The following is a 16,127-nucleotide window of genomic DNA, read 5'->3' on the forward strand; positions in this document are numbered from 1 at the left end:
CAAGTATTTCACGTTCTCAAAGTAAAACTCCTTCCCAGGGTTTTGTTCCAGTTATCTGGACTTTCCATTTAGCTGAAGCTACCAGGTCAAATTATTTAGTGAAACCAACTGGGCAAATAAAAATTATGGCAAGATTTCTACTCCTTGAAGCTGAACGTTTACACCTTTGATCTTGGTAAATTATTTCACCATGTGACCTTTACAGCTCTGATTAGAAGCTGCCCTTCTTTACAGGCCCACCAGTTTCCTTACACCACCTCATAATCTTAGTCAGCAAGATTCTTGCACTAACATTAAACAGCACATTTTATGTTTATCCTATAGATGTAAACACATAAAAATGTGGTTTTACCCATAGGTAGCAGTGGCTTTTAAGATCACTGACGATGTTTTGACTAGTTTCATCCTGTGGTCATCTGGGAATATATATATGTATATATATATGAAGATGATGATGATGATGATAACATACATTTCTGTTGATTACATTTTAGACTTTTTTGTTATCATTTGTTAGCTTGCAGAACAGATGCTATATTGCATCTCACTAAACATGTATAATGGAGATGAATGAGATTATTTTTATGGTTCAAGTATAGTACTTCAGAACTAGACAGTACACAGATGAGTGGCAGTTGAGGAAAGCGTTAAGAAACAAAAGGAAACAAGTCACAACTGAGTCATTTAGTCATTTTAGTCAAGTCAGGTATCTTTATCTGGCCATTGCAGTCAGTTTTGATGAGATCAACTTCACTTGTGTCAAACTTGCCCACAAGGATGTAGCTACAGACAGCTGAGGAATAGTAACATTCAGAGGCCTGGAGGTTATAACTGTAGCGAGGAGCACATGCACATTATTATAGTATTTAAGTCATAAATCACCCTAACCTTTGTGTTTGGTAATTTGATCTCAGACAACCTGTTTCAGCAAGGCATGAGAAACATGAGAAGACGTATGTAGCATGTGTTTATTTTGGAATGGAAGTAAGTGCAGAATGTTTTTATCTTTGTTATTGTCAGCTTTGTCCATCCATGAAAAATGATAATTACCATCATCAAACTGGAGAACAATAGCTATTTAAACAAATGATCACATATCTAGCCAGCTCTCATTCCCAACTGAAAGAGGTACTGGGTACATTTTTTTTCCTGCATGCCAAGTAAAACATGAATGTGCTTTAATTTTATGGAATAAGGAACTGCTGGTGCTAGAGATAAGAGACTTACATCAAACTCTAATTGAATCAATACTGAAATGTAACAAATGATGTCAACATAAGAGATGATCCCACCCAAAACAACATATGTGACTGCATGGCAGTTACTAGAAAAAAAAAGTTTACATAATTTGGTAGATGTCATTATTTTTTCATTATTATTAAATGAAACACCATACATATTTATGTAAAAAAAAAACTGCAAAGGAAAAATATGGGAAATAAGGTACTGCTAATCTGCATTCTTAATGTTTAAAGTTTTAACCAAAAGAGTCTGACCATGAAATTGTATAATATCAACATGCTTTTTTCATTAAAAATATTTTGTATGCCCATTGTATACTGTGGCTATTGCATCCTGATTGAATGATTCATGGATGTTAGCCTCTTCTGTTACATTTTCTTTGCACTCTACCACAAGCTGACCACGTTACAGGAAGTCAACATAGCAAATGCTTGCTGATCAGAAATGCAGACACATAAGGATGTCAGAGCAGGTTCCTCAGTCTGCTCAGACTATTCACCCAGCAGCTCCACTGATGACCGTCAGAGTAGTCTCAGGCAGGGTCCATCTTTCAACCGACTGTCATCTGACTGCCATGTTTTCAGTATGCTAATGCCATGGGGTCCATGTAAGATAAAGCCTTTTCATTTTTTCCATAGCACCTTTATTCAGTTTCATCCTTTCCTGAGCTTTTTATTTGCCCTTATATGGGCAATACTTCCAAGCCAGCTGTTGTTGAAAGTAAGATGGTACAAAACATGTGTACAAAAATAAGCAAAGTTATTAAAAATAACAAAGAAAACATCATTAAAATTTGTTACACCATTGTTGTATATGTCATTGTATTTGTAAGGTTTCAGCAATCCCCAGTCATTGCTTTGTTGGGCTTGTGATTTGTGTTACAGGACTTCTTATAGATACATATTGAGTCATAATAATATAAATTACTCCAGACAGAAATAAAATCAGAAGCCGCTATCAATCATTAGGAATTATTGAGGATACTACGTCCCTGAAAATGTTATTAATTGTTTGAGCACACATGCTTGTATTTCCTCATATACAGACTGCATTGAAAAAGTGTTTTATATTTGAATAATTATATAGAAATGTGCTGATTTAAGTATTATATTCTCTCAGTAACAGTATGTTTGTGATTCAGTGGCTATGGTGAGCAAACGTTCATGTATGGGACTGGCAAACAGACAAGGAAGGAGGATGCAGTAGGATGGAATGTGGTTGACAGTGGTGACCGGCTTACAGAAATCCCTCTGTTACCATTTGCCTGGGATTGGCACGCCACACTCGTACCAGCCTACAAAAGTATGAGGCGTACGCCTGCCTATGGGCCCAAAATTTACAGGCTCTTGCCTATATGAACGATAGTAACCTGAAATACACAAAAGGAAACAGATAAGATGCTGTTTGAGGAGTTGAACAAAATGCAGTGGTATTTGTAGTACCTTGAGCTGTGGGTAAGTAGAGGGAAAGGTTGTGTGGGCCTGTCCTCCCATCAAGATAGGAATCTACAAACTGACAGTGGTCTTCTCCATGGCCAAATGAATCAGCAACACTGTAGAAAGTGTCTGCAATTAAGAGAAAAAGAATGAGTGTAAGTACACCTTAGCTAAGGCCCCAACATTGAGCAAATGATCTTACATTTTAGCACAATTACATAGTACGCATTAATCAAGATGCAGGCATGACAGTATGCCTAAGATTCCAGAAACATAAAAAATACCAAGGTACATTGGAAGGAGAATTATGGTTCCAGAAGTCTGCAAGCATTTTTGGGTCCTTAAAAATTGCTATATAAATACAATGCATTAAGACATAGGATACGCAGTGAGTAAAGGTAATACCTTTGAGGGCGTCTCCCATAAATATCTTGTAGCGCAGGGAGTTGCAGAGGACCACACCCACAAACTTCCTGTACCAAGTGCGCTTCACGAATTGACTTCCTTTACAGGAACTGTGGGCATGGTTGTACTTAAAGGTGAATGGAATCCAGATAGGCTCTCCACCTGCAGAGGGTTGGGGGTGGGGCATGGGAATTGGTTTGTTCCAAAACAGAGTGTGATACATTTATTGTGTATTGATGTGCACTTAAATTACTGTTGAAGAACGTCATAAAAAGCTCCCAGTTCTTCTTATGTATTTCCTTATGTTTATATAATATATATTATAATATATATTATATGAAAGTATGTTTATATAATAGCACTCTTATAATAAATATAAATGGTGCAGTTGAGCAGTGGACATCTCTTACCTGGGGGTCTCTCTATAAGAAGAGGGTCATCTGTGAAGAGGATGACAATTTAATATAGAGAAAAGTAATTAGAAACAAACTGATAGATGAACAAAAACAGACAGACAGACAGATGGACAAATAAACAAACAAACCAGTGGCTCTCCAAATTGGGCAGGATTCTGACCTGATTCTGTAACATAAGTTAATGTGTCGCTGACTGGTCCTAGACCAAAAACGTTCTTTGCTTGGACTCTGAAATAGTACCTAGGTGGGGGAAAAAGAAAAGCAATATTCACTTAAAACCACAATGTATTGTGCGTTTTTAAGAGGTTTGGTGGGATTTGTAATAGAGATGGCTGAAAACAAATACATGTTAAACAAATGAACGTTAAATGCAGAAGGTGTAGGGGAACAGAGTGTCAGCAAGATGCACAGTTGTAGCCATAGCAACATCAAAATCTTCTGGTAAGGAAGCAAGATGGTGAGGCACCAACAACCCCACTGAGTAAATTCACGTAGCCTTTAATATTCTGACAAATGTAATCAAGACAAGAGCAGCTTTCAGCTCTTGGTATTATGGTGGTATGACGTTATGAGGAGAGGCAGGATGCAGGGACGAGGCACAATGACAGAAACACACTTTCATTCATATGCACATGCAAAAACACACGACAAACCTCAAACGATATGCACATCTCAAACACCAACAACACGTACTACAACACAGGAGACATGTATACATTCAAGACGATTACACATAATACAGAACAGGTGGACGACACGCGAGGGTGTTGCAACACAGACGAACACACACACGAAGACGTTTGAGGAGGGGGCGGGGCCATAATGTGACAGGTGGGTTCTGTGTCATGAGAAATCTAGTGAAGCATAAACCACCCCAAGTGAGGGATGAGTGAGAGAGCTCAGCCTGTCCAACTGGATGAGGAGCAGTGATCAGTACCTTGGCACTTCACTTATTTTGTTTTAGGCTTATTTTAATTATATGAAACAGCATAGCTGGATCAAAATATAGAAGCCACACAGAGACTCTGAGCAAAACAAAGAGAAATCCAAAGACAAGGCCAGTCACACCACCACTAAGAGAGTGGGCAAGGAGGTGTGCCTCAGTTTTACTCTTCCCCTGGACAACAATCTGAGAGGAAAGTGAAAGCTTTATGATAATGTCTCTATAATGCATTTTCACTTTTTTCCTATGTACTGCAGTAAGGAAGTAACCTTTTAGACAGGTTTTTATAAAGGCAGTGATTTCTCTTTGTTTCGTCACAGTATTTGGAGAAACCAGACTGAGAAAACAGAAATTTGTTAAACAATCGTAATAATAAAAAAAAAGAGCAGGAGAAGCGTTCTCCATCCCTGCATTCTTTATGACCTTATGAACTCTTCACGTTCTGACATCTTTAGTCAACGTGTGTGCAAGCACATCATTCTAAAATTAGCAGTGGAATAGCTCAGCGTGTATTTAATTTATGAGGCCCGTCAAGGCAGCTATCGATCAGCTCGCGGTAGATTATCAACAGCACATATGATGGAATGCAGTGTGCATGCATTTGTTCTGAATGAACAAGGCCTGCTCGGTTAGATCTGGTAGCCAGCAGTCGCTTCACATCTGTGGGAAATGTCCTGACAGCCCATAAATGTATTTCAGATCATCTGTAACCCTGGCTACAAAGAACCAGTGTGGGTAACCTTGGGAACCAGAGTTTAGACAGGAACGGGGTTGCTTGGCAGCAATATGCTACATTTCTGTGCGATCACACGGTTCATAGGAGAGGTACGAGTCATAACACAGCTCAGTGGGTGTGAGCAGAGTTTCATCCGAGCGAGCCAGTTACGCCTTACTCCAACAGCGCTAAGCCAGCCATCGGGACATATGCTCTACATTAACAACTTTCAGCAACATGAAATGCCAGTTTTCTTTAGCTCACACATATAATCTTGCTCCTCCTGACTTACCTATAGCATAACTCACTAGTATGGCTTCACTGAGTGGATAAAGAGAGATAGATGAAGAGAGAAATAGTTGCAGTGGGTGTTGCGAGAATGGATGCAATTTTATGCTTTATGTAATAAGGCTTTAGAAATGAAGCCATGCAATGTAAGCCTCAGCAGGGATGCTACACTATGAATTAAAGTTGTTCTGAGAATTGCCCCCCCCCCCTTTTTTTTTACAGCAGGGGACGATGCTGAGACTTTCTTACTTTTTTTTATCTTACTTTTGTTATTAGCATGTGAAGTCTGTCAGTCCAGCCTGCCTCTGCTTTTTCATGCTGTGGCCACACTGAGCTTAACCAAACACAAACACAAACACGCCCTGATGAGCACAATTCAGAGCAGCTTTTTCCCCTGTTAATTTACTCTGTCTGAAAGATTTCATTTTTTTGTGGGTGTGCTACAGGATATTTGGATAGAATGAGATATGATGTTTAGATTGAGGTTTAATGCTGGAGACAGTGAACTTTCAGGTTTTGCCATATGATGACTTCAGCTCTTCATCTGTGTTGATATGAGTGAGATCTGCAAGGCCTCAGAGTTGGAAGTCAACCTCATATTCTGTCATGCTCTATGGCTTGTGGATAACACACTCTACAGTCAACCCCACAGTTATTGTTTGTTTCCACAGAGTGGTCTAAACATTCTATTTGGTGAATGCTGCATTGCATGGAGTCTGGTGGGGAAAGTATTGTTCCATGATCTGCATAGTATGGTGCATATCTCTTCAGCTCAGGCTAATAGCAGAAAATCCAGCACAGCAAAAGGATGCTAGTTAGTGAATAACCCAGCAGTGAACACGGGCTCTTCATGACTTGAAGACGCTTTCCTGGTGCCACTTCATCCCTAACTTATTCTGGTTATCTGATCCCATATTTTATTCTGGCTTTTTAATTATCAGAGCTATTGCTGTAGCTTTCCAGAAAGTGATCAAATGATTATTATTTTGTTTGCAGTAGTTACTAAGCAGCACAAATGCATTCTGCATCACTTTACCTTGCAACTAAATTAAAACATGAGCACTATTTTGCAGGTTTGCCTGTGTTGTGAGATTCACAGTACTTTTCAGAAATTTGGCTCAAGCACTTCTCCTGTTGCTTCCTCTAACATGAAAATCTATCTAAATGTTAGCTTTTCTGATATGATAAGAAAAACAAAGAAACAAACAAATAAATAAATAAACAAAAACTGCCCAAAGTCCCATGTGTGATTATACAAGTAAATTACGCTCACCTGGAGTTGGGCTTGAGGTTCTCCACAGCTAGGTGGGTGCCAGATGAGAGGCGAGATGACCATCTGTTGTTCAGGACATCATCATAGGAAGCGCTGTGCACCATGTACCCTGCAGAGACGGCCAGAATTGGTAATAGAACTTATCACTTACAATTATGGGAATATATTCTATTACATTATTGGAAAGCATGAAAAAAGTAAGATAATATAATCATGAACCATAACTGAATTATAACTGTCCTTTGACATACAACCGAATGCTGCCTCTGTTATCTACCAGATATATACCAGATCTATTAATATAAGTTTGGATATTACAAAGTATCATTAAAGAAGTATCATAAAATATAAAATACCTCTGTGTGTGTATATATATATATATATATATATATATATATATATATATATATATATATATATATATATATATATATATATATATATATATATATATATATATATATATATACACACATTCATTTATCTCAAGTTATCCCAGTTCTAAAATCTCTACATTGGCTTCCTGTTAGTTATATAATAGATTTTAAACCACTGTTATTAATATTAATTTTATAATTTACGGCCCAGAATAATTTTAATAGCTAATAGAATACATAATACAACTCTATCCACTTGTTATGGAAGGCTTAAGTCATAGAATTTACCAGTAGAAATTAAATAAGCATTACACATGTCTTATCATCAGGTTGAAATTTAGTCCAATAGAATATGTTTAGGACCTCATGTTCCTTAAATTGGGATTTTGTATGGCTGCAGGCATGTGTATTGAAGACAGTATTGGAATAAAGTACACCATCACATGAGTGTGCAGAAGAACGACTATATTAGAGCAAAAGGAGTGGAGAAAAAGAGAACGGAATTCTGATGTGGGGATATGAGTGGAAAATGAGAGGAAAATCATTTTTGTTTTATATCTCATGATCTCATGGTCTCATTTAGACATGTCATCTTTAATTCACTAGCAATGGAAAATAAACATAGTTCCTTTCAGATTATTTCTAACAAAGGCAATCAAATAATCAGAGATTTCAGTTTAAGCATCAATCTGAATCTCATTTCATTACAGTCTCTCGGCTAAGCATATGACACTTGACCTTTTAGTAGACATAGAATAATAAATCAGACAGAGAACACTTAAGTCTGGTGACTTCAAAGAAACATTCGAAATGAAACTAAAAGCTTTCATATTTTTGTTCAGGATACTTTTGGAAGAACAAAACAAAAGTATATATTTGTAGACAAGGTTTGGACTGTACACCATGCTATTGCTAAATATATTTAGGCATGCTAAATATAAAACCTAAAGTATGTATAAAGTGCTTACCTGACACCATGTCATCCTTCAGTGGGCGGGCCCAGTCCAAAATAACAAAAGAGTGACAGCCTTCCATGGCAACCACTGTGATATTATGGGGTTTGTTTTTGGGTGGTTGTTTTTGACTGGCCAACAGGCCATCCTTCTCCATAAGGTCAGCCAGGACATCAAGCTGCAGGTACTCCAGGGCTTCTGTCAGGGAACATGGAGCTCCAGGATCCTTCTGGATGTAGTTCACATATGGAGCTTAGAAAAGGAGAAGAACATGGGCATAAGGGCTGAAGTCAAAAGTATTGAGTTATTCTGTCCAGCTTCATTCTAAATAAGCAAATAAACAATTGGATCTGTGCATATAGAATGTCATATATAGTCCATTTGACTGAATAAGAGTGATGCTTCTCTGGTTTGGTTTTGCTGGACTTCCTAGCAGGCAGTAGGCTTTTCACTTTCTTACTCAGTCAGTGACTGATCAATCTCTTGTTGAATTCTATTTGTGAGGGGCTCAGCGCATCTGTGGAGTAACTAGGTAGTTAACTAGGAAAATTAGCTGTACAAAGTAGTTAGCAGTGACGTCTTCTTCCATTATTTATGCAAGTAGGCAAATACTTATATGGGTGGATTACATCCAAGAATTATTATTTTCTCCGTTTGCCTCGTTGTAGATTGCTTAAGACACCATTCAAATTTTCTAGCTTGTAATGTGGGATGTTTGTTATTGGTTCTGAAGATTACTGTTATTATTAATCTAACTAGTTAATGACTATTGCTCTCTGCCCTATGTGAAAAAAATTGATTGATTTTTGCTATTTAAGATTCAAGCTGCTGTTAGCAAGCCAGCAGGCATATTCATTAGCTATGCAGCCAGCTATAATTATATTGGCTATAATTATTAAGACATGTGAATAATAATTTAACATGTCAATAATTTCTCAAATATTGCTGTCTGGTGTTTTGGGGAGAAACAAATAATAATGATTTTCTTTATGCTATGGTCTAAAACAAGAAATGCACAGGGCTTAATGTTGAAACTGTCTATTAGCTGTGGTTATAACTAACAATTAGAAAGTATTTTAATAATTTGATGCTCTATGCAGCAGGTTAACTTGCAAGACAGCAGGCCTCTAGGAACCAAATAATTTTTCTCTGCATTTAGACCATGCGGTTTCTGCTTCCTTCTGAGATTTCAGATCATTTCATATGCCATAATCTTGAAACTTGTGTGAAAAATACTGTGCAATATATGGTGGGTCAGTGAAACTAGAATTCTCTAGTTTTTCTCCTTTTTTGATTTATATGAAAATATTCTGTTTATCTACAGATGATCTAACCTCAGTCCTATCCACTGGCAATCCCATGGTGGTCTGTTGGACTTTGGCTTTGTCTGCTGGCTCATTGCAGTTCTGTTATTTTTTTACTCTGACAACTAGGAAAACATGCAGAAATTAGTCCACAAGACACACACCTGGAGCAAATCAAATGCCTCGAGAGGCTGTCATTCCCCTGACTTACACAATCAACAAATATGTGTAGCCACTGACTCTCTGTCTCTGTCTCTGTCTCTGTCTCTCTCTCTCTCTCTCTCTCTCTCTCTCTCTCTCTCTCCCTCTCTCTCTCTCACACACACACACACACACACACACACAGACAAATTCTGAGTTATTACCAAAAGAAATGTTCAGTCTGCGATAAGAAAAGGTGAGAGAAAGGTATATTTTCAATCATAATCAAATGTATAGAGCACAACGCAGAGACTTTGCAGATCAAATTGCTAGAGTTATTACAACCAAATGTAAGCATCAGAATACAGACAAAACAGCAGCAGCATGAAAAATAGCGGATGTGTTTGAGATCTGGGGAGTAGTGGAGTATCCAGACTATTAAACTCCTGAATGCTCAGGGGATCTTCGAGGCACTAGCCAGAAGCAGCTTTGCGCTGATATCAGCTTTTTCTTTATTGCACTTTCTTCCCATGTTTTTTTTTAAGCATTTGTATTATTTATTTATATACTTTGTTAGATGAACTTTTTACTGTAATGTCTTTCAGATGTGGGAGTGTGTACTACAGCACAGCTCTGACTCTCTGGTGGGATGGGATTTATTGACCTATGTGCTGAATGTACATGAATACTACTGTTACTACTACTTGTTACTGGTACTTTTGGAGGTCATTGTGTTGCCTTTAATCATGTTACTGTACCACTGGGGATCAGAGGTCAAAAAGCTACTAAATTCATTTTGCTCAGATAGGTGTTTTAACTATCTGTATATTAAAGGGTGTTCTTTTTCAGTTGTGACCACCACCTGGAGTCATGGTGTTCACAAACTCATTCTCTTTTTTAAGTTTGTGTACTAACTGTTATGCTGTTGACACTGGGGGATGACCCACAAGCTTATATTAATTAATTACATTAGTCTATGGTTGCTTTTTCTAGTATAACTGGTCAAGAGTTAATAGTACAAGTTAAACAGAGTTTGATCTTATACAGAATTCATTTAGATTTGGATTTGGTTGTGGTGCTACTGGCTCCACATGTCTCTGTGGTGTTGACATCTGTGTTTGCTTTTCTGGCCTAGCAGATCCTCCTTCCCAATGGCTCTACAGCACCAGAGCAAGCCTGAGGACCATCAAGGGACTCCTTCATAAAACAATGAGGAGCTGTCTTATTGCATTAATCTCAATCTTAGGTGTTTTTGTGTGATTTTCCAGCCAGAGGAGTTGATGTCAGGTTTTGACCAAGAAAAGCACATTAGAGGATGCAAGACAATGTGAGCTCCCAGAGCACTAGTTAATGATCACAAACAGAATCTGAAGATCAGCACAACCCCAGGGGTTTTCTACCCCTGAGTCTTAGATATAGTGGAATTAAACTGGAGTTGGTCAAAGCAACTGATTCAATGACCATCATTATCCTTGTCCCTTGACTGGATATGAAGGTTTTATTCACTGGTTATGTTGTCATTTCTGTCAAGTACCTCTCATCCAACTAGATGCAGAATTCAAAAGGGGGGCATGCAGAGGAGGCTACTAAGCAGTGGGTGCATGTTGATTCCACTTCCTGTCACATGCTTTATGGTGGCCTTAGATGAGAAGCTTGGGCAGGGCAGTGGTAGATGAGCGGAACAGATGTGGTGCTTTTATGATAACAGCACAGTATATCTGTACAGGCTTTATTTGAGAGCAAATAATGGGTAGAATAATGTTTACATTCACCTCAGGGCACCTTTACAGCCAAGTCCCATCCCAACATGACCATCTGCGAAATACCATTAACATCTGCACAAGGCACTATATACAAAACACTGGATCAGGCAGTGTGGGACAGAAAGCAAAATTGATCTGGCACCAAAATAGAATATGTCAAATATGTCAAAGTCTACCTTGTTTATATCACACTGTGGCATGGAATGTTTGGGAATTTTTGTCAAATAATTCTTGATCATTCAAAATTTTTGATCATATTGCATATTGTATCTTTGGAGCAAACCCAGTAGCTACACAAGGGCCACCAATATTGTACAAGTATTGATCTTGCGCCAATTTAACACAGCCAATCCAGATTCCAGAAGACCTCAATTAGCTGAACTGTGTGCTTTAGGCTTGGATTAGAAGTCAACTGTGCAGGAATGCAGAGGTACTTAATGAGGGCAGGGAATGACTGATCTAGCCATCTATTTAAGAGTGAAAGTGAAGTGAAAAATACAGAATCTGATTAAACCAAATCTTTTTAAAAGTTATTAGCCTGCCCTTTGAAGTATGCATTCATTTTCAAAGATCTCTTCTAGGAGATCCTTGGAAATCATATCACCCCTTATTTGGGAAATGGATGTCTCATATACTCCGTATTGTTATGATGGGACACAGAAACACTCATAATCAACTTGCAATGTGAATATCTAAAAATTTCCAAGTAATAATTAAAATGTGCTTCTTTGTAAAACTCATTTATTATGTGCCTTCATGATAAGCCAAGATAAACTCCAAGAGTCAGGTTAAGGTCCTTCCTACTTTCCACCATGAATACAGCAAGACTGGACTAAACTGAAAGCTTTGGATATGATTACCACTGTTGATTGGAACCCACTTTCAGATATATTTTCTGTTTTACCTGGAGCAAAATGTTCAAAGCTCTACTCATAAAGCAAAGTCTCTCTCTCTCTCTCTCTCTCTCTCTCTCTCTCTCTCTCTCTCTCTCTCTCTCTCTCTCTCTCTCTCTCTCTCTCTCTCTCTGTGTGTCTTGTTCTCTCTCTTGGGCAGGATGCCATATCCCACAGACTTTCTGACTATGTTGTAATGTTGAGTTTAAATGAGTTTAAATGCCTTCACTCAGGCATTCAGAGATATTTCCTACAGAAGCTGCACACATGAAAAAACTTGAGCCTTCAGAGCCTATAAAGTCAATAGCTTTCTCAAGTGTCCTCATCCAATGGACGAAGATGAAACACAATTCAAGACTTAAGCATAGGAGAAATGTAATCACTCACTGGGAGCCATACAGGTGAGAGGCAGAGCAGACACATTTCCATATAAAGTGATACTGTGAAGTAACCTCAGGCAAACTGTTTTTGAATGAGAAAAAAACAGGCCCATTATTTTCATTAGCTGCTCCCAGAGATACATTACCTGTAAAGCGTTTCTTTCCAGAAGCATCAAGCTCTGAGGACGGGCTGTTGTTGAGGGGGCGGGTTTCAGGAGTTGGGGGTTGAGTGGTGGGTATCTGGATGGTGGTGGGGGGTAGTGTAGTCTCCATCAAAAAGTTATCTGTAAGGCAAAGGCATATAATAAAAAGTAGCCCACAGCATCAGCTCTGTAGGCTAAGCTATATTTCACATCTATAGTTGCCTTTCTCCTTACGTCTTCAGAAAAACAATTGCATTTTTAAGATATTTGGATTATTTAAATATTTTGTAAAGCAGAGAACATTGTATAATCAACCTTCCAGTAGAAGTGTCCATCAGCTTCTTCATGGAACCCATTATACAGGCAGCAGTCGTTTGGAAAAAAACAACAAAAACATGCAAACCAACCATACAGAAATATAGGAAAGGTGGGAGCTTATCTTTAAATGTGAGCATACTGTGCCTTTTAGGTTCAAATGAACAAGTACACAGAAAATAAGAAAATAAGATGCAACTATTATAAACAACTCATACTCAGCACCAGAATATTCTCCTTAATTTTATCATGCAGCACAAAGAGTGAATTTGCTTAAGAAATAATAAAAAGGAAAGAGCCAACAAAAATGACAAAAAACAATGAGGTAACAGAAATATAACAGAGACAGAGCACAGACTAGAAACATAGAGACACAAACACGCACAAGAAAAATGGAAGACAGCCTCAACAAAGCCATAGCAGCCAGTCAAAGCCAGACTCAGCCAATACCTTCCTCTATTGCAAAAGCATCGGCAGGTGCCATAGTGATTGTAACCATGGATTCCAGTGCCATCCCTGAGCCAGCCTCTGTAGGTGAAGCAGTAGAGACTGGAGCAAGTTTTCAAATGCACAGCGCACTTGTCACCGTAATTCACACTGCAGCTCCTCAGGCTCCCTGCACTAGGTGCATCATATTTGCTTCATATCATGTTTGCTGCATAAAATTTTAGTGGTGCTCTGAAGAACAAGAAGCACTGCAGTTTAGTGCATAGCAGTGGTAAAATCCAACATTGCTTCAGTTCTGCTTAAGAGATAACACTGATTGTAGAGGAGGATGGGTGAAATATAGCAAAGTTAAACCAGCAGCACTACTAGAAGTGTGCTATTGGGGGGTGTAACATAAACCATCGGTTCAGCAAGCAATGCAGCGTTAAATCAGAGATCCCATGCTCTGAGTAAATCTCTGCCCTTTAACACATGCCATAGTGGCCAAGCCACTATGTATGTATAACACATTAAATTGTAGGGATATCAGGTGTTGCTATCAGGTTTTGGTTAAACATGCACCCATGCTAATAGCTTTTTTAAACCAGACAAGATATACTTATATCAATGTTTTGTTAAACATTTCCTTTCTGCATGGATTTTGAGATTTCATTTTGTGTTTGGTTTCTTGCTTGTTATCCTCTTTTGGATAACCTCTTGAATTACCCACCATGTGGAACATTTTGGGCACATCTCCTGTAAGAAGTACATCTACAGGGAGTTAGGCTAATCAGAGGCCATCCTGACCACAGCCAGTCAAGCATTCTTAGTCAAGAATGATGGAAATATTTAATATCCTTATGCAAATTCATATTCGGTTTTGGAGATTTCCTAAATTATAGATGCTCAGAGTTTGTGGATACTAAGTAGAGGCCAATTGGTTTTGGAGATTTCCTAAATTATAGATGCCCAGAATTTGTGGATACTAACTAAATACCAGTGATAAATCATGCTAAAGTATATGGCATTAATATTTAGCCAACACCATTTTACTCTTTTAGTTTACTCTCTTGAGATTACAAGTTTATTTTAAGTTGAAAACACTTTGTACAAACCTCACAGTCTTAGTGGCTCTGCATGTACTTTTAACCCAATTTAATCTACCAACTACCTTGATAATGTACAACTGTAATAGCTTTTACTCACAAGAACAAAATAATAACATAAAACATATTTTGTTATAACATTTTGTTTGAGGTTGGGGAATTCAAGGGAGGTATGGAATGTATACATATATATATATATATATATATATATATATATATATATATATATATATATATATATATATATATATATATATATATATATATAACAGTGCAGTGTGAGGTTGAGGCTTATTAACCACATGAGATGTATACATAATGTTTAATCTGTTGAAAAACCAATGGTATGTATGCATTTTACTATATTTGGAATATTTTTAAATGACCTGGCTATTGTGGGATAAGTGTGCTTTTTGCGAAACTCACCATCTGGGTAGCAGTCCAGAATGCCATCTGTATTCATCTTAGGAAATCCATTTTTATCCAACCTTGCAAATGTCCCAGGGGGACATGTAGGAAATAAAGGGGTGGTGGTTGGCTCCAGAGTTGTAATATCTGTTGTGGTGGGTTCGGGAGTGGTTGTAGTAGTGGTTGTAGTTGTAGTAGCTATAGTTGTAGTGCTGGTTGCTGTGGTTGTTGTTGTAGTTCTGGGTTTAGGACGATCCAAGCCGACCAGTGGCTTCCCTCCTACAGTTAAGTATTTATCTTTGGGGTTCACAACAGGTCGGCTGTCCCTCCCATGACCAAACAGAGCCACACCTTCCTGGTTTACCAATGGGGTTCCCTCTTCATCTAGTGGATAATATAATGGGACAAAAGCCAGTAGACATTGCAAATGTTCAGTCTATTAAAGACAATTAATTTAATTTTAATATTAATTTGTGGCAAAAAAACTATGAACACTGGAGACACACCAAAAATAGTTTTTCCATCTTCTCCAAGAACTACTTTCCTGGGCCGGCCCCTAGAATCCTGCAAAACCTTCCCATCTTCATTCATTAAGACCCCTCTATCCAGATCTACAACCTAAGGGAGGGTACAGTCACTGTAAATACATGTGAAAAATTAACCAAAACATAGCTGGCACATACATAATACCTTACAGATAACTACTTAATTGCATGCTTAGATTTTGCTAAGAACAAAGTTAATGTATCACTCATTTAAACACACCCATTTGATTCCATCGGGAGCTGTGATATATTTGATTCCATTTGGTTTTGTTTTTACACCTGATGTAGACAAAATTTTGCCATTTGTAGACGTAAGATTAGGTCGTCCATTTTTTCCTATGCATGCAGAGGAAAAAAAACCCATCATATTCTATATTTGTATTATCAAACATATTATCTTACAAACTAAAGAATATTATAAATGGTTTTTGCCTACTTTTTGGAGAATATTAAATTTACCTTGCCCATCACTAGGTTTGTAACCACTGAGTGGGGTTTTCCCTCTTAAAATAGAGTCAGATCTGCTTAGCTGGCGTATCCTTGATCCCATGACAGGATTTCGGGCTACAAGAGGAGATCTTGGAATCAGTTATCATGTCACTATTTGAATGTTTACCAGTGAGGGATTGCCTCAGATGTTAGTGTGACACAGTTT

The 16,127-nt window shown here is 37.9% G+C and overlaps 1 protein-coding gene across 4 annotated transcripts in view; it reads right to left on the bottom strand.

Moving 5' to 3' along the window:
* Positions 1-676: 676 nt before the first annotated feature.
* fndc1 (fibronectin type III domain containing 1) overlaps positions 677-16,127 on the bottom strand; it is a 35,865-nt gene continuing 20,414 nt past the window's right edge. For 3 of the 4 annotated variants that reach the window (XM_026998948.2, XM_026998946.2, XM_026998949.2), the window contains 13 exons: positions 15,932-16,036; positions 15,693-15,808; positions 15,434-15,545; positions 14,946-15,311; positions 13,438-13,515; positions 12,676-12,813; positions 8,064-8,300; positions 6,719-6,827; positions 3,660-3,739; positions 3,494-3,523; positions 3,084-3,245; positions 2,685-2,807; positions 677-2,611 (listed from right to left, as the gene is read on the bottom strand). In XM_026998948.2, the coding sequence (XP_026854749.2) occupies positions 2,496-2,611; positions 2,685-2,807; positions 3,084-3,245; positions 3,494-3,523; positions 3,660-3,739; positions 6,719-6,827; positions 8,064-8,300; positions 12,676-12,813; positions 13,438-13,515; positions 14,946-15,311; positions 15,434-15,545; positions 15,693-15,808; positions 15,932-16,036 (1,772 nt within the window). In that variant the 3' untranslated portion in view covers positions 677-2,495. The remainder of the gene's footprint in view (positions 2,612-2,684; positions 2,808-3,083; positions 3,246-3,493; positions 3,524-3,659; positions 3,740-6,718; positions 6,828-8,063; positions 8,301-12,675; positions 12,814-13,437; positions 13,516-14,945; positions 15,312-15,433; positions 15,546-15,692; positions 15,809-15,931; positions 16,037-16,127) is intronic. The other variant, XM_026998947.2, reaches the window with a different exon arrangement.

The sequence above is a fragment of the Electrophorus electricus genome, chromosome 3, assembly GCF_013358815.1.
Source record: "Electrophorus electricus isolate fEleEle1 chromosome 3, fEleEle1.pri, whole genome shotgun sequence".
Lineage (NCBI taxonomy): Eukaryota > Metazoa > Chordata > Actinopteri > Gymnotiformes > Gymnotidae > Electrophorus > Electrophorus electricus.